The 18,703-nt window shown below is 41.0% G+C and overlaps 1 protein-coding gene and 1 long non-coding RNA gene across 3 annotated transcripts; one reads left to right on the top strand and one right to left on the bottom strand.

Annotated features, from left to right (window-relative positions):
- Nucleotides 1–61: 61 nt before the first annotated feature.
- On the bottom strand, nucleotides 62–2,562 carry LOC120386001. The gene is made up of 3 exons (XR_005589476.1): nucleotides 2,109–2,562; nucleotides 1,780–1,894; nucleotides 62–813 (listed from the first exon to the last, which is right to left on the bottom strand). It is a non-coding gene; the product is annotated as an uncharacterized LOC120386001 (long non-coding RNA).
- Nucleotides 2,563–2,654: 92 nt separating this feature from the next.
- Nucleotides 2,655–17,834, top strand: ANAPC7 (anaphase promoting complex subunit 7). Of its 2 annotated transcripts, XM_039504683.1 has the most exons (11): nucleotides 2,655–3,021; nucleotides 3,872–4,058; nucleotides 4,471–4,590; nucleotides 7,070–7,181; nucleotides 7,454–7,607; nucleotides 9,236–9,378; nucleotides 10,004–10,121; nucleotides 10,542–10,738; nucleotides 11,094–11,318; nucleotides 12,034–12,184; nucleotides 13,467–17,834. In XM_039504683.1, exons 1-11 carry the CDS (start codon nucleotides 2,798–2,800, stop codon nucleotides 13,654–13,656), a joined length of 1,821 nt encoding a protein of 606 aa, XP_039360617.1. In that variant the 5' UTR covers nucleotides 2,655–2,797; the 3' UTR covers nucleotides 13,657–17,834. The 2 variants fall into 2 exon arrangements, with proteins under 2 accessions (XP_039360617.1, XP_039360618.1); XM_039504684.1 differs by lacking the exon at nucleotides 2,655–3,021 and having other exon boundaries at nucleotides 3,872–3,960.
- The last annotated feature ends 869 nt before the right edge of the window (nucleotides 17,835–18,703 follow it).

The following is an 18,703-nucleotide window of genomic DNA, read 5'->3' as shown; positions in this document are numbered from 1 at the left end:
GAGACGGGGGCTCCATTACGCTAGGCACTGTACAGACTCATAGTCGGAAATGTTCTCTGGCCTGAAGAGCTTACAATGTAAATAGACGAGACACCTATGGTATAAGAGGGGAAAGAAGCACTGGCAGGTGAAGTGACTTGCCAAGGTCACGTAGGAAGTCTGTAGTGGAGCAGGAAGTAGAATCCCAAGATGAAATCCTGACTCCAGTGAATGAGGCCAGAATGTCACCCTGCATTCTAGTCCAGTACCTTAGGCACCAGTCCATGCTACCTCTCGCTGTAGAATGCCAGCCTTGCATTGAGAAGTCTCTCTTCTTGATTGGAAATAAAATGAAAGCTATAAGGGGCCTGATCCTGAAGTTTTGTTCAGGCTATACTCCCTTCAATGAGATGTTTGCCTCAGTAAAAACTGTAATATGTTGTTAAAATGATTACTGTGTCTATAATATCACCCTGTGGAACAAGGTGTAATTCTAATATGGACTGCAAGCTGTCACAGTGACTAGAAAGTTGCATTACGGTAACTGGAGATATAGGTGTGAAATTCTATTAGATGTTAAAGGGACATTTTACACGGCAGCCACATGTTCTCTCTCTCACTTCCCCTCCCCTTTTCAATATATACATGCCTCTTCCTCCATCTCTGCTGGAATGTCCCACATCAGGCAGGGCTGCAGGAAATCCCCTCTGCCCTCAAAGGATCTCCTCTTTGCCACCAGGGTGCTGCTGTGGCAAAAGAATTGCAGGTCTCCAAGCTTAGCATGGGGTATCTGGGTGGTGGGGAGGAGTCGACTGGCTGACTACATTTGGTATCCTGCTGGAAAGAACAGGGAGGGGCAGAGAATGGGGGACAGGTTATGGGAGAGTGAAGGCAGGGTTAGGGTACAGCACAAGGACCTGAATGGTTGGGGCATTGGCATAGGTTGGAATTCAGAAGGGGACAGGGAGAGCTAATGAGAAACAGGAGAACAGTAGAGGACTCTGCTTCAAAATCTCCTGACACTCCTACCCCCTCAGACCACCCTAGGTTCACTTCAGTCTCCTTGGCTCTCCTTTGCCCTCCCACTGCTTCTGAGGGCTAGAGTGGGGGCACATACGTTCCTGGTTTGACTGTGTATGTGTGGAACGTGGGGGGAAATACAGACTTGTTCACACTAGGTGCAAGGGTTCTCAAACTGTGGGTCAGGACCTCAAAGTGGGTTATGACCCCATTTTAATGGGGTTGCCAAGGCTGGTGGCCCAGGGCTAAAGCCCGAGCCCCACCACCCAGATTACTTGCCTTTCCTCCTTCCCCCCCACCCTCGGGGGCAGAAACCCTTGGGCTTCAGCTTTGTCCGCCGCCCTCCTCCGCCCCCAAGGGTGGCAGGACTCAGGCGGGCTCAGTCTTCGGTCCCCCCTCTTGGGGTCATGTAGTAATTTTTGTTGTCAGAAGCAGTCATGATGCAGTGAAGTTTGAGAACTGCTGGACTAGTGTGAAATCATGGGTGCAGTCTGGGGAGAGGGGGGAGCGTTACCCCCCAAACTGCAAGCCTTGGGCAGGCGTGGAAGCTGCCCCCTCATGAATGACCACACTGGCTTGACTGGAGCTGCCCCACCCCCAAATATGTAAGTCAAACTTTGCCTATGTATGAAATGTCAAACCTGAAGCTGTGCAAAGCTTAGCTGCTCTGCCTATAAGGTAGGTCAGGCCCAACAATTTAGTTCCAAGGGGAGGAGAAGAGCTGTTCTCCTGAATATTTATTTAAAAATAACCAAAAAACAAACAACAACGTTTTTAAACCTGTAGCCTGAGGAGCAAGGCCTTAATAGGGACTCAGGAGCCGCTCAGCATTAATCCTAAATCTCGTCCTGATTGATGAGACTGTTCATATAAGGACTGCAGGATCAAGCCCATACTGTATAAAGGGAAGAAATACAAAAAAATTGAAAATACTGTTGTTAGAGTATTATGAAAAGCATGCTTCATTAAAAAATAAATAAACCCTTTATATTTTGTGTGGTACAATCTGAGATGCCTGCACCTAATTTGTTCTCCTACTGAATAATTTTCTTAGGTGGTAACATTGAATTTATTTCCCCCATATGTTGAGTAAAATTAACATGTTTTACCTTAACAACTTCTTCATCTCAGATCCAAGTGTGGCATATTAATCCCACACTCCTTACAGCTCTGGCTCACGTCCCCATTGACTTCAGGGGGAGTTGTAGCTCCAGAAGGAACATAAGAAGGTTGATGATAATGTAGTGTTTTTCTTTGTGTACAAAAAGCACGAGAGAGCACACTAATGCACAACCGAGCAGCAGGTGAGAACAACCAACAAAATCCGTGAATCAGACCAGGGATAATGTTTCATGACAATTAAAGCTGACCCGTGTGTGAACCATGGCACCATATTGACCGTGATGTTACTTTTTGGTTCATTTGCTACAACACCCGCTGCCTTTCTGTAAGATAACAGCGAGGGCCCTGCCCAGGGCACCAGAACATGTTGTTCCAGAGCCCAGCTCGGTTCCTTCAAACCCTGCTGAGCCCAACCGCCACTGCCCGCGATCACCTGCCTCGGGGCGCCACAAGACTGGCAAAGACAGCCGCTGCGCATGCGTAGAGTGTTTCAGCGGCGGGGGTGACCATGATTGTGCCTGCTGGAAAATGTCATCGCTTTGTATCCTACACCGTCAGCGGCAGCGGTTTTAATGGCAGAGGAGAGGCGAGGCTGGCACCTGGGCGGATTTCCACGCGGTCCCAACGGAGAGGTTTTTAAACTGAGGCGTGAGCGAGGGCCACCTAGAGAGGCATTATGGACTCCTGCCTGCGAGGACCCCTAGGTGGCGCCATTTTGGAGTCGCAGCGGGCTGAGGAAGCGCTGTCTCTTCCGACCCCATCCCCGGCCGGCGCCCCTCGTCCCGCTCCGGCCTCCAGGATGAGCGTGGTGGAGCATGTGCGGGAGATGGCGGCTGCCGGGCTCCACTCCAATGTGCGGCTCCTCAGCGGGCTCCTGCTCACCATGAGCGGCAACAACCCGTGAGTGCCGCCGGCAGGGGGCTCTGTGGGGGCGGCGAGAGACCGGGGCTGAGGCAAGGGCGCTCTGGGCCTGGTGTGGGGGAGGGTTCGGGGGTCGCCGCAGGAGGCTGCGGGGGGAGGGGGCCTACGCGTCCCTCGGTGGGGAATGGGGGGGGTGAGATAAGGAGCTCAGAGCTTCGGGGGGCCCTGCGGGAGCCCCAGTGGAGAAGGTCCTGCCTGGGGTAACAGATCGGGGCTGCAGTTGCTTGAGGTCTCTCTCCGTCACAGCTCCCCCCTGTGTAAAACGGGACCAGCAATATGCTCCTGGATGAGGCACTTCGAGGTGCGTGTATGAAAAGCCCTATAAATGCTGAGAGTTTCAGCTTCCCGGGCGGGGCAGGCCAGGCCATCACTTTCTGACGGACTATCACTGAGGCTGTGCCACCCATATCATTCTTCTCCTGTTGACAATGATGATAGTGGACATAGCGACGGTGCATTGTCTGTGTTCAGTGTACTTCGTGAACCATAATTGTTACTAACAAAAATTAAAATACTGTCCTAAAAGTGAGTTCTTGGCTCTCAAATCTGCCTGTTGCAGAGGATGGTTAACAACAGTTACCATTGTAAGGTCTTAACAGATGATTAACAAATAAAAGATGTTCTAATTGGGGCTATTGTGTTGAAGATGGGACTTGCTTGTAGTTGGGTTTATCATTTAAGGGTACAAATATTGCACTCTTAGTTCTTCCAGATTTCAGACACAGCCAGGGGAATTTAATTACTAATACTAAAAAATTAGGATTTAGCAATTTTGTTCCTATTATGTAATCAGCTAGTTTAAGCTGATATCTTTTTTAATTTCTTCTAGTGAGTTATTCTCGCCATCACAAAAGTACCAGCTTCTTGTATATCATGCAGATTCCCTCTTCCATGACAAGGAATATAGGAATGCTGTAAGTAAGTATACAATGGCCTTGCAGCAGAAGAAAGCATTAAGTAAAACTTCAAAAGTAAGACCCTCTACTGGGAATGCTGCAGCCACTCCACAAAGTCAGGTATTTGGAAATAGAGTAACATACTGCATATAACTCTTATTCTCCCTGTAAAATGAAATATTGGTGAATCAAATGTTGTAGCAGTAGACTATAAAATTACCACAGCAAAGAAGCTTGAATTTTGTCGCTATTTAATTTTGAAAATATGTCTGACCGCTACTTTCTAATGAAAAACTGAAGTTGGTCTCAAATGTCAGAGAGAATGCCCGTTTAATTTGTAGTTTTCATTAACAAGAGAGAAGATAGTCTGCATTATAAAAATATAACCTACTGTCATCTTTACATTTTATATCTTGACTTTGTTGATGAAAATACAAATCTTTCCTAAGATTTTAGTAATTTAAACTCTGTTTTTATATAGTTAGAACAACATTTGAGAGAGATTACATTTTAGTGATCAATTTTATTTTAGTGTCTGCCATCTGAAATTGAAGTGAAATACAAGATGGCTGAATGTTACACAATGTTGAAGCAAGATAAAGATGCTATTGCTATATTAGATGGAATTCCTTCAAGACAGAGAACCCCCAAGGTAGGTTCTGGAATTGATTTGTGGCAAATAGTAGTTTAGATGTTTTTGGAGTTGTATAATCATATTTGCTCAAGAATTAAGATGTAGCATATAGAGGTAAAGAGATTAAACCTTGACATTTGTGCTTACAATATTTAAATGAGTTATTTGGAAACACTGGCTAAACACTTATAAATTATCTGAGTTTAGTAAGCATATCTTCTTTAAAACCAGGTAATCTCTATATGGAATTTCTTTGTTTGAAAGAGTTCACCAAACTAATGGGAGCTAAATGTTTTTGGATGTCTTTAACAGGTAATTCCTGTGAAAATTACCTGGGTAATTTTGTTAATGCTAGTGGGAATGACAAAATCTTCTCTATGCGTGGGGAACAATAGACACCTTGACATGTACTGATAAGCTATTGAGAGCATGTATACTTAACCTATTTAGGATTGAAGTCTCTATTAGCAATGCAAAATTCTACGCTCCGCAGCTGACGCCTCTGAGGTTTTTGGAAGGTAGTATAACTAGTTTTTACAATTCTGGGAAAGAGTAATTGCTGCTCTAGACAAAAGTGGTAAAAATGCCTTAGCTCGGACTATGTTAATACTCCCACCAGTTCTACCACCAGAGGTAGTAAAACAATGGACAGTTCTTGAAAACAGTGAAAATACAGTTAATAGGAAATGAAATGTTGTCACCTTGTATTGTCATTCTACCACTACAAACAGTTCTTTTTCTCTCCTGCTGATAATAGCTCACCTTAACTGATCACTCTCCTTAGTATGTATGGTAACACCCATTGTTTCATGTTCTGTGTGTGTATGTATATATGTGTGTGTGTGTGTGTGTATGTGTATATATGTATGTGTGTATATATGTATATGTATATATAATAATCATAATCTCTTCCTACTGTATTTTCCACTGCATGCATCCAATGAAGTGGGCTGTAGCCCATGAAAGCTTATGCTCAAATAAATTTGTTAGTCTCTAAGGTGCCACAAGTACTCCTGTTCTTTTTTGCAGATACAGACTAACACGGCTGCTACTCTGAAACTTTTCTTCCTTAAGATTCTTCTCACACTTTTTGATGATTTACATAGTGCTAAATCAATGAGGAGTACTTGTGGCACCTTAGAGACTAACACATTTGATGGTGTCCAGTTTCCAAACTAATTCCAGTTCTACAGTTTCTCGTTGGAATCTGTTTTTTTTGAAGTTTTTTTGTTGAAGAATTGCCACTTTTAAGTCTGTTACTGAGTGTCCAGGGAGATTGAAGTGTGTTCTCAGACTGGTTTTTGAAAAGCAAACTCCAATGAGTGTTCTCAGACTGGTTTTTGAAAAGCAAACTCCAATGAGAAACTGCAAAACTGGAGTTAAACTGCAAACTGGGAGTGGATGGTCACTACAAAAACTAAAAACTAATTTTCCCCCTACTGTTACTCACACCTTCTTGTCAACTGTTTGAAATGGGCCACCCTGATTACTACTACAAAAGTGACTTTTTTTTTCCTCCTGTTGATAATAGCCCACTTCCACTTTAATTGAATTATCTCGTTAGAACTGACCCCCCACTTGGGAAGGCAACTCCCATCTTTTCATGTACTGTGTATATATATCTTCTGCTTACTGTATTTTCCACTCCATGCATCTGATGAAGTGGGTTTTAGCCCATGAAAGTCTCTAGGGTGTTGTTTTTGCTGATACAGACTAACACGGCTACCACTCTGAAACATGTCATGGTGTTAAATGTTTAGGACACTTAGTATTTTGCACTGATAATACTGAGACTTTGCTTGCTGGTTCTGTCATCTAGATAATCTCTTAGGCCATTTACACCTCCCATCTGAGCCAGTGAGTGGCAGCATCCCATCTGAGCCAGTGAGTGGCAACCATAAGGTGTTCTACCTTATGCAAGCTTGCTGTACAGAAAAGGAAGAAAATTGAGGAAAGGAAAAGCAGCCGCCTACCCCTGCAAGCCAATAAACTAGCTGCATTGAGGGGGGAAGCTTCCTCAAGCCACTTCTTGCCCTTTCGTGAGCTGTGAATTCAGTCAGAATTTAAATGCAAATCTACTCTCCACCTCCGAAATACAATTGCTCTGGTAGACTTCCATTGGTATGTGGAGAGAGCAAGTAAAAGAAAGCTATAATGTAATATATAGGCCTTTGCAGACATCACTTCTACTTATGTAAACACTTGCCCATCTTTTGAATGAATGTTCATAAAACACTTTTGCAATTCCCAGAGGTACTACACTAGTGTATAATATTAGGATATCTCCATTTTTCTGTATTCTGAATCAGAAACGAGACACTTCTCATTTTATACGAGTTGATGACTTAAGAAGCGGGGCTCATAACTATTCTCTGTCCAGAGAGCTGGAAAGATGGGGCTATACTTGATAATGAAAACATGACTTTTTGGTGAGGAACTCTGCTTTTCATAACTCCTTGATTGGGTTGTTCTCACAATCAGATTTTTTTGATTACAGATTAACATGATGTTGGCAAATTTGTACAAGAAGGCAGGTCAAGAACGCTCATCTGTTACCAGTTACAAAGAAGTGCTGAGACAGTGCCCATTAGCACTCGATGCCATCCTAGGTAGAGACTTTTTCCCCACCAAGTATCTAATATTAAAAATTACATCAAGCAATATTAACACTAAAGTATGAGATGTGTAAAACATATTAGTAAACTAGCTCATTTGCATGCAGTACAGGCTGCATGCAATCTACAAGTTGTACAGGAGCATTGTAGCTAACTGCCTGTATAAATTCAGAAGCATGGGATTCTCCGTCTTTAGACATTTTGTCATACAAATTCGTTAAACTGTTTTGGATACATGGATTTAACTAGTGTGTGTTTCTGAATAGGTTTGCTGTCACTTTCAGTAAAAGGGGCAGAAGTGGCTTCCATGACGATGAATGTTATTCAGAGCATCCCTAACTTGGACTGGCTTTCAGTGTGGATCAAAGCATATGCATTTGTGCACACTGGAGATAATACTAGAGCAATCAACACCATCTGGTAAGAATCAAGGTGAATTAAATTACCATTCTTGAGTCACTACTTCACAGTGTTGTGACAGATTTAAACATGCTGCTTGGCACAGCATGATGCCTATTTTGTGCTGTTGAGGACCTTGCAGTTGACCTGTAAGCATTGCTTGGATTTTTGTCAGATGCTGAACATAATGTTTTGTTTTTTTCCTGATTTGGAGAGAAGTCTTGATTTGGAAAACTTTTAAAAAAGAAAGCGTAACAATATTTTTAGACTTGCTATCCATTTTTGTTCTGACAAACTATAACATATCAGGACATTTTTCCTTACTGGTCTTGGATTGTACCTAAGATTCAGCGCATATAGATTAAATAATATCTGAGATCTTTGCAAGATCTGGGTATTCTGTGAAGAAAGCCCCAATTAAAGTAAATAGTTCTGCAAAGGCTATACACTCTTCATGGGAAAGAGAAGGTACCTTGTATCTCCTTAGACTAGAGTGCTTAACTTTAAAATTCAAAGTTGTTTTAATTTACAGAATTGAAAAGAAGCTTCTTAAATTACAATCTTTTTGTAACTGAAAACACGACTGCAGCTACTTTTGAAAACTGACTGCTGGAAACTAGTTTAAACTTTTTGTGACTTAACTATACATTTCTAGAACATGAATGGAAACTGAGAACCCCGTAATGATGCTGTGCTGTTGGTGCAATTTCTTTGCCCAGATGCTCTTATAAAAGCTACACGTTTCAGTCAATGCAGGTAAACGTAGCTAGGGCATGAAGTTTAAAAAAACATATTTCCTTTTGGATGTCTATTGCATTGTGCTTTACTTGAAGCTGTGTTTGAAGTCCCAGCTGATGGAGATAGCCACTAGGAATCTACTAAACCAGTGGTTCTCAACTTTTGTACTGGTGACTCCTTTCACATAGCAAGCCTGAGTGCAACCCTCCCCCTCCTAAATTAAAAACCCATTTTTATATATTTAACACCATTCTAAATGCTGGAGGCAAAGTGGGTTTGGTGGTGGAGGCTGACAGCTCACGACCCCCCCATGTAATAACCTCACGACCCCCTGAGGAGTCCCGATCCCCAGTTTGAGAACCCCTGTCCTAAATGATCATTGCTTGGGGTTAATGGTGTGAACTGGCTACCTTGTTTGTGGATGCACCTGAAGTTGCTGGTGATTATCTGTAAAGCCCTGCATGGTTCTAAGACGTCAGTATTTGAGACACACACACCCCGCCCAGTTTATCATGCCAGGGAAGGTTATCTAGGGTGCAGCTATTTGTTCCTTGAAGGCTGCCAGACTGGGAGAGAGAGTTCTTAAGCAAGGACCCTCTATTGAAGATACCTTGCTGCCAGCCCCAGAGTTCAATGCCAGGAATAATGTAAGTTGTATGTATGCCATCAAGTAATTTTTTGGATGAGTGTTCAAATGGTGGGTGTGCGCTCACCCAGTAAAGAGTGAGCGTCAGGTAACAATATAGGTGATACCAGGTCTTGTGGCAACTGTAGGGCTTTAAATGAATGACACTTAAAATCATAATTTTACAATTGTATTTGAGAGAGAATTTACAGGTTCCAAAGCGTTTTAGCATTCAAACAGTACATAACAAGGTGCTAGTTTAAATGGCATTTCTTTTCTCTTAAAGCTCATTAGAAAAAAAGTCTCTACTGAGGGATAATGTGGATCTTTTGGGTAGCTTAGCAGATCTGTACTTCCGAGCTGGAGATAATAAAAACTCGATTCTGAAATTTGAGCAGGCACAAATGCTGGATCCTTATCTGATAAAAGGTAAGTAATTGTAAATTCTCAAAGTTGCCCTAGCATGCTAACCCCTTGAATGACACAAGCACAGCAGGTGCATCCAGTTCACATTCCACTAAAGGCTTAGAACAGCTACATAATTATTTATCAGCATAGCAGGTGCATAGTTTCTGTCCATACCCAGAAGCAGTTGGAGGCAGTCATAGTATAAAGTGGGTGTTTGTCTTACACCTCATTAAAAATTACAGTACTTCAAGAAGTTAGTAGAGCTGTACATCAGGCTCTCCAAAGAGGAACATAGTACTAACAAATTTAGTTTAAGAAGCTTGTGTGTTCTGTTTTTCCTTCTGAATGAACTTTGCCTTTGTTGTGAACTATCTAGAATTCTTCATGCTCTCATTTTATACCTGTTTGTTTGTTTTGTTTGTTTTCTTGATTCCTCCTCCACCTTTAAGGTGAAAGTGCAGAGTCTGGTGCTCAAATTTAGTCCCAAAGCATGTACGATCTAGGAGTAGCTAGGATATAAGTGCTGTGAAATCACTGGCTGTTATGGTCAAGTTCCATTGTGACCTTAAATCTTCATAAAGCTTTTAAGTGTTATAGTTAGGAGCTCAGCAATAGTACAACTGATCCTAAAGTATTTCATTTTTAGGAATGGACGTATATGGTTACTTACTGGCACGTGACGGTCGACTGGAGGATGTGGAGAACTTGGGCTGCCGTCTTTTCAATATTTCTGATCAGCATGCAGAACCATGGGTGGTGTCAGGGTAACTTCCATTTACTTTTCACTTCCTTGCATCCCCTGGCTCCTTAGCTAACTTGTCTTAGGAGCTTGAATGTGTTTGTGGCAATGTGTTCAGGTTTCATTAGTTTGGAAGCTGTACTTCTCCTGTGAGTCTGCTGTTCTACTTAAACATTTAGTTCTTGGTCTAACTTTAAAATATCTTATTAGATATTAAGTCTTTCAATCCTTTTCTGGCTGTATTTAAACACCTTGGAGTTGTTGGGTCTATCAGATAACTAATGTTGCTGTAACTAAGTACCTGAATCACCAGTTTTGTTAATATTTTGTTAATATCTTTAAAGTAACTGTGCATGCTATAAATCCATCAGTTGCTTTTCTTTTCAGCTTTCCATGAATGACTTTTGGTAGTGCACACTTATCACCATTGCTCTTCTTTTTGTAGGTGTCACAGTTTCTACAGTAAGCGATACTCCCGTGCCTTGTATTTAGGAGCCAAAGCTATTCAGCTGAATAGTAATAGTGTTCAAGCTTTGCTGCTGAAAGGGGCTGCTCTTAGAAATATGGGACGAGTACAGGAGGCAATTATACATTTCCGAGAAGCAATACGCCTTGCGCCTTGCAGGCTTGACTGTTATGAAGGCAAGTAAAGTCCAATGACTCTCGTATACAATTTTGATAGGGCTCTGGTGTACAATGGCGTCATGGTATAGGAAGAGTATACGTTGCCTCCCAGAGTTCCCTGCAGGTGAAGTAACATTGCTTACTACCTAGTAGCTTAATGAATGATATTGAAAAACCCACTAAATAGAGCTGGAAATCGGGAGAAGAGGGGGAAATATTAGACATTAAATGCATGCTTGTTAAACAAAAATAGCTGAATTTGATGTACTGAGAAGCATACTTATTAAACTCTGATACAGTCTCTGTAAACAGATTGTTAGTATGCCAGTATGTAAATATTAATGCACAGGAACATCATCTTTTTGGTCTTCAGGCCTCATTGATTGTTATCTGGCATCCAACAGTATCCGTGAAGCAATGGTTATGGCTAACAATGTGTACAAAACCCTGGGAGCAAATGCACAGACGCTTACTCTGTTAGCAACAGTCTGTCTTGAAGATCCAGTCACACAAGAGAAGGCAAAAACCTTATTAGATAAGGCACTGACACAGAGACCGGATTACATTAAAGCAGTGGTAAAAAAAGCGGAGCTTCTTAGTAAGTTTCTTTTCTTTTGAGAGATGTCTCTTCCTTGTCCAGTTTATTTGAATAATATCTTAGGGCTTGGCTACACTTACAAATTTGCAGCGCTGCAGCAGGGTGTGACACACCACACTGCTGCAGCGCTGCGCGCCGCCGCGCCGCCAGCCAGTGTAAAAGCCCCAGCCCAGCCCGCGCGCGCGCGCTGTGCGCTGTCCTCCCAGAGAGAGCTGGAGAGGGAGAGGACTCTCCAGAGTTTGCTCCCGCGCTGGCGCTGACTACACGCTGCGCGCCTGCGCTGCGCTGCGCGCGCCGCGGGCAGCGCGCCAGTTTGCCTTACATGAAAGTGAGTGTTCCACAAAGTCACTAATATGAAAAACACTATACAAATGTTACAGCCAAAGACTAATCAGTTCTGTGTAAAAGAAAAATTACAGGATGCCATAAGATATGAATTGCTTAGCTATTACAGTGATTGGCACTATAGTAATACTTCAGATGGAAGAAATTATAACTTACTAATTATTTGAGAGAATCATGTATGCATTGATTTTGGTTTAGAATATAACACTTAGAGCAAGAACTACATTTTCAGAAGATTTAATTATCACCAACTGCAGATCGTTTTAGGAATAAAGAAGAGGATTGTGATAGTGTTTTAGATCATCCACAAAATAACTTGAAGAATATATATCTAAACCATTAATAGAACTGTAGCTCTGCATGTCAACAGGTAGAGAACAGAAATATGAAGATGGAATAGCTTTGTTGAGGAATGCACTGGCCAATCAGAGTGACTGTGTTCTGCATCGAATACTGGGTGACTTTCTTGTAGCAGTCAGTGAATATCAAGAAGCCATGGACCAGTACAGTATTGCCCTAAGGTAAAACTTGTAGACCCTTGGGTTTTCTGTATGCTTCTTAGAAACTAAGAATAGCATGGCTACTGTAAGATGGCGTAGTAGTACATCTTCAGTCAGTTATGTGGGGGGCAGTGGGGTTGTTTGGTTGGGTCGTGTGTGTGTGTGTGTGTGTGTCTCTCTCTCTCTCTCTCTCTCTCTCTCTGAATTTGGGATTGTCTACACTTGAAGTGCTACAGTGGTACAACTGTACTGCTCTAGCTGTACTATTGTAGCACTTCAGTGTCTACACTACCTATGCTGACGTGAGGGGTTCTTCCATCAGCCTAGCACTGTATACACAGCAGGTTAGGTCAGCTTAACTATGCCGCTCAGGGATGTGGATTTTTCACACGCCTAAGGAATGTAGTTAAGACAGCTTAATTTTTCTAGCGTAGACCATGTCTTACTCTTTATGTACTGCAATTCCCAATTCAAAGTCTCAAGGACAAAAATTTACAATTGTAAACTTGTGTTAATGTTAAGTATATTACCAGGCAGTCAATTGCTAGACCAATAAGAAGGATTAAGGCATGGATTTGTTTATAATTTCTTAAACTGTTCTATACTCTGTCAAGCACCTTGGGCTCCACCTTTAGGCTGGAAGGTGCTGTATAAATGTAAGGGATTAACTAAATTCAAACAGAAAGGTTTTGATGTTCAACTGAATCAACATTTCTTCTTACAATAAAATGGGTCCCTCAAACTCAAATAGAAAAGAATTATTTCAAACTTGAGTAAAATTTAGCATGTTTCAGAATAAGATGCCATATTTCCTAATAAAAAAATCTTATGTTCTCTGCATTATTAAAAGTTAAATACTATCTTGAATGCAACACCTTGTTATACCCACAAACCTTATAAACTGTAAGGTCAGGTAGGCTGGCTATTTTTGCCTCGATTGGAGGTGCAGGAACAGTGTTTTTAGTGCTAGTCGCTTAAATTGCATTAATCTGTCTTCTGTTGCTTTAGTTAGTATTGCCTAGAAGAATTGTGTAAGCTTCATTGGGAGGTTCATAGTGTTCAGACAAGTGCATTCTCAACGGTTAGGAATTTGTATATAGATGATGTAATTGGTGTTAATCGTGCTCTTCCATCTTTTGTCAAATGGTTATAACGTCAGTCTGAGGTAAAGTTGCAACATCTTTGAGTTTAAATATCGGTAGCAGTAAACAGGAAGTGGGGGAAGCAAGATGGAGATGTTTTGATTAGATATATTTCTAATGTTGACTACCTTAAGTTTGAGTAACCCTTTTTTCTCCCCCAGTTTGGATCCCAATGATCAGAAGTCTTTAGAAGGAATGCAGAAAATGGAAAAAGAGGAGAGTCCAACAGATGCAACCCAGGAAGAGGATGTGGATGACATGGAGGGAAGTGGAGAAGAAGGGGATTTGGAGGGTAGTGATAGTGAAGCAGCACAGTGGGCAGATCAAGAACAATGGTTTGGCATGCAGTGAAGATTTTACTTAAACTGATAGGAGTTTCAGTTCTTGAATGTGCCCTGAGATCCATTGTTCTCTGAAGGAAGAACGTCACCTGCAATTTTTGTATTAACAAAGTGGACTGTATTAAAAACAACCGACTCTGAAACCATTTAATAATTCTCTGCATCACAGTTCTGTCATTTTTGTGATGCTTCCTATTTATCAGTTATAAGATTGATCTGAACCATGCTGGAGATTTGTAAGAGTGGCTTAGTCTTTTCTTGCTAAAGCTAGAATCTTGAGTATAAAGCATTTCATACAATAAACCTACTGCTAGTGCCTAAAATGTCAAAATTGGGTTCAAAACTAAGTAGTCTTGATCCTTAGCTATAGATGTAAATACAAAAGTGTGGTTTGTTTTTTTTGTTATCCCTTTGTGAAAGGCTTTATTCTTTTGTCAGGGTTCATGCTTGAATTCTTGTGGAAGCTTGTGGGAGTCACTTGTATGTATTTGAAGGGAGCAATTTTTCCCCTCTCTTCAGCCAATTAACCTGTTTGGTGTAAGGCATTGCACTAATTTTAAAGGTGGAATTTGTATCTCCGGCATCCCTGACTTATAGGATGCTTTGTAACTAATCAGTTTTTATGTGCAAAGAATAGTGCAATGTTAGAATTATAGTAACTTCCCCAATCCATACAAAGCCCTATAATCACTTAACCTGTATGTGAACATTTACTTCTAAATAGAGTTCAGTTTTATTTAGGTAAGTTACTCAAAGGCCTTACAACAGCAGTGACACAAAGCCACTTCACATCCTGTGCGTGGCACTGTCAATTTTTTTTTAAACTTCTCCATTGCATCACTAGTAGAAACTTTAAATTAGACTAGCTGTCTTGGCTTTCTTTATATTTTACACTCAAAATTTAGCTTTACCTATTGAAAATAGAATCTTGTGCTATCACCTGCTAAAATGATACGGAATTGTCCACAGTAGAAATTGTCTACAGTGGGCATCTCTTTTTAAAAGTAAATCTTTCCCAGAAAAGCAAACAAAACTATATTTTCTGTGGCACTTAGATTTTGCAAAAGAACTACCCTTGTCCTAGTGTTTCACTCTTGATTTACTTGCTTCTTGCTAAAACATATGTCTTTATTACGCTTTCTAATGGTGCTGTAGTTCACATTGTCTTCCGTCCACGGTCATGCATAGCCTTATAATTCTGCCTGTGGATGCTCAAGTCTATTGTACTGTTCAGTGCTGTCATAACAGCTGAAGCAGAGGTTGACTGGTTTTTGTACTGGAACTTTTTGATACTCTAGAGCAAATACTTGACACAAAAGAAAACAAGTTTTTCATTAACTATAGTAGCATAGCACATACAAAAATAAAATACATGAAATATCTTTATTCCCACAAGCATACATAAAAATACATATTAAAAGGAGAAGACATTTGAATCTATAACACATTATAGCCTGTTGGTTTTGGGATGTTTAGCATGTGTAAGCATTAGAGTCTGGATAGCTTCTTCCTGTTCATAGCAAGACAGCTACCCAGAATGGATAGTCTCCTCTTTCCAGTCTTTTAACTGTATTTGAGGGTGGGGATTTTCTCTAGTGTCAATTGAATTGCACTAAAGTAATTGAAAAATAAGCAAGCAGATAGCCTGCCTTACTGTCCTATTATTGATGGTCTTAATTAAGAAGTCTGTTAGTTTATTATCTCATTTCACTAAACAGTGTGCAATCCAAATGGGCTACATTTAAACTAAAATCCTATTTAGGTAGCTGCTTTCTGAGATTGTGATCAGTACCCTTCCGGGCTCTAATATACTTCCTGAAGATTTCAGCTGTTTGTCATTCAGCAGGGGATGGTGATAGGTTTCAGCTCCCTTTTCATGTTGTTAATTCTTTACAGAAGGAAACTAAAAACCACTGTTCCTTTTGCAATCTGTCCATTTCTTCCTTTCTCTGCAATAAACCTCAAAATCTGTGCTGCTTCTGAAGGTTAACAAAGGTAGGCTGATACAAGTCTCTTAATTATATGTCAGACCCTAGTTGTGAAGATCATAAGGGAGCATTTAATACTTGTAATCTGAAGTAAAGCAAAAAGGCATTGTGTGTATTTAAAAGCTGACGAGTGTGTGTGGGAGGCATATGGTGTATGTTTTAAATTGGCAGCTGCTCAGCTGAGGGTTTTTACTTCAAATGACTCATTCAGATGCCCCTAATCAGAGCTGCTCTTATAGCTTCCAGCTGTGTTAGTACCATGCATTGCAACACTTCTTTCTCTCTAAAGCAAGGTTTACGTAGCACAAGAAACCTGAAATCTGGAGCCCAGTCATAGAATGGTTCAGAGTGTTTGCAGGTAGGAAAGTGTGAACACGTCTGTTAGTTTTCTCACCTTAGATCATTCTCTTTGGTTAGATGTAGCCTAACTATTGAATAGTGACAGCAAGTGCTGTGAATGATGAGTTTTGAAAACCTTTATCTTGTAGTAGCATAAACCAGCCCCTGCAGGCTGGTCCTTCTTTCATTTCACTCAAGGTCCAGTCTTGATCCCTTTAGTAAGTGATGGAAGGAACCCAATTAAATGTTAGGGAGAGGTAAAATTATATTGCATTTTTGCTTATTTCAAAGTAAGATCTTGGCATCCATGTGCAGGCAAATTGTTATTGGGTAAGACTTCTGTTAAGACCGTCTCTTTGACAAGAATGGAGGCTAGATTTCAAGAGGAGTTTCTGCTGTAAAAAAAAAAAAAAACTTCCTTTTAGATTTCTCTTATGGGCAACTGTGGAAAGCTTAATTTAGGCTCCTTTTTACATCCAAGAATACAGCCCCCTGGTTTTTTTTTTGTTTGTTTTTTTTTGAGAGTGAGTGTGTTCTGCTCATTATCTAAAATATAAAAAGCTCAGCCAGATTCTGCAGTAATGGGTACCTCTATCAATGCATATAATAATGTTAGAGCTGCATTGAGCGTATCATTTATATGAGTTTGCTAATGAGTGTACTGTGGATGGAGATGGAATTATTTTAAAGAATATTTTAACATGTTTGTCTCAATTCTAAGGGGATTCTTGGTCTATTAAAGACCGTTCATTAACAGTCTAATTTTAGAACATGAGCTGTTTTTACAACCTTGTGCTCCTGAATCCTGTGATTTGTTCCTAGTTTAGGGAATATAGCTAATGCAATTAGCCCATAACAAGTAGTTGTCCTCATTCAGTACTTTAATCCTTTGCTGTGTACACTCCAAGAGATAATGAAACCCAAAACTAAAGCTCAACCCATGTCAAGAGTGTGATGTAAACTCCCTAAAGCGATGCAATTAATAGATGAGGTTAGAATGTCATAGTTACCCAACTGCTTTTTGCAGTACAAAGGGCAGATTATCTACTCTTTCAGACCACCTGCAATTGCTAGTCTCTGGTAAAGGGCAAAGACAAAATCTGCGTATTTGCTTAAATTCCTTGCTGTTTGACATTAAATCACAAACTTCATTAACGTCACATTTTACTGTGGGGGAAAGACCCTGCTATGATGCTCGGAGACCAAAGTTCCCTCAACCCTAGAGCTCCTCCCTACAGTCATGTAAGCATTACAAATCTATTTAGCCAGCACCTCAAGGCAAAGTGTGTTGAAGGAGTCAGGCAGTCCTGAAGCTGCAGAACTGCTGTTATTGGGCAGCAAGTTACTGAACCTCTTGCCAAATTTCCCTGTCTGTAAAATGGGGATAGTGCTTATTTCCCTACTGCACAAGGATTAGCAAAGATTATATACTGATTAGAAAACCATAAGGTGCTATGTAAGTGCTATTTACCCAATTAAAGTGTCATATTCTTTCTACCTTTCCTTTCCCGTCATTCCAAATTATAGAGAGCTCTGTGTAATTAGTAGCTTTCTCCTTAATAATCAGCTTCCTCCATAGGCTTGTTTCACATAGTGATGGTTAGAGCCTTCCCTTTTCATGACTCTGGAGTTGACATTGAAGTTTAAATCAGCTGGAGGAGCAGCAGAGTTTTTGTTACACAAAAAAATCTAGATGTGGCCTCAAAGGGAATCCCATCAGCTCTATCTGCATTGGTCTTCTGTGTAGCATGGGAGTATTTTAACCACCTTGTCTAAACCTAAATTGCAACAATTAAATTCAAATCTGTTGATGCCAACCCCTCTGTGGACACTTAAACCTGAGTTTATAAATTTACCAACACTAACTAACCAGCTATAAACCAACTGTAAATCAAAGTGAATGTCAATGTTTTCACCAGTTTAATATACCTTAAGTTGGAACAACTCCATGTGTAAACCAGGCCTAACCTTGCTCAGAGCAGATCTAGGCAATGCTGCACCAGAACACCGATTGGATGCAGGCAAACTGTTGCAATGACTAGTGCAGCTGTGAAAATGGGAGACTCAGAATGTCAGTTGCAGTTTCCATACTGACAGAAGGGAGGGGGATAACTGGTATGTGTTTGGGGCATAGAGGAAGCCCACAGTAAAAAAGCATGAGACGTTCTTGTTGGGGAAAGGGATGGGGTAGGAACAGTTTATAAAAGCATTTGAAATGTATAGAATTGTTTTTTGGCTAGTCCATATCATTCCACTTACTGTTAATATACCTGATAGTAATAAAATAGGGAGGCTAGGTGGCCTGTGTACTTGGACTTGATGTACTGACCCGTCTACTTAAGAACATAACATAAGAACGGCTGTACTAGGTCAGACCAAAGGTCCATCCAGCCCAGTATCCTGTCTACTGACAGTGGCCAATGCCAGGTGCCCCAGAGGGAGTGAACCTAACAGGTAATGATGAAGTGATCTCTTTCCTGCCATCTATCACCACCCTCTGACAAACAGAGGCTAGGAACACCATTCCTTACCCATCCTGGCTAACAGCCATTAATGGACTTAACCTCCATGAATTTATCTAGTTCTCTGTTAAACCCTGTTATAGTCCTGGCCTTCACAACCTCCTCAGGCAAGAGTTCCGCGAGGTCACTGTGCGCTGTGTGAAGAACAACTTACCTTTATTTGTTTTAAACCTGCTGCCCATTAATTTCATTTGGTGACCCCTAGTTC

This window comes from Mauremys reevesii, linkage group 18 (assembly GCF_016161935.1).
Source record: "Mauremys reevesii isolate NIE-2019 linkage group 18, ASM1616193v1, whole genome shotgun sequence".
NCBI classification, from domain to species: domain Eukaryota; kingdom Metazoa; phylum Chordata; order Testudines; family Geoemydidae; genus Mauremys; species Mauremys reevesii.
The sequence above is the reverse complement of the archived record's forward strand: the minus strand, read 5'-3'. Positions and strand labels throughout refer to the sequence as shown.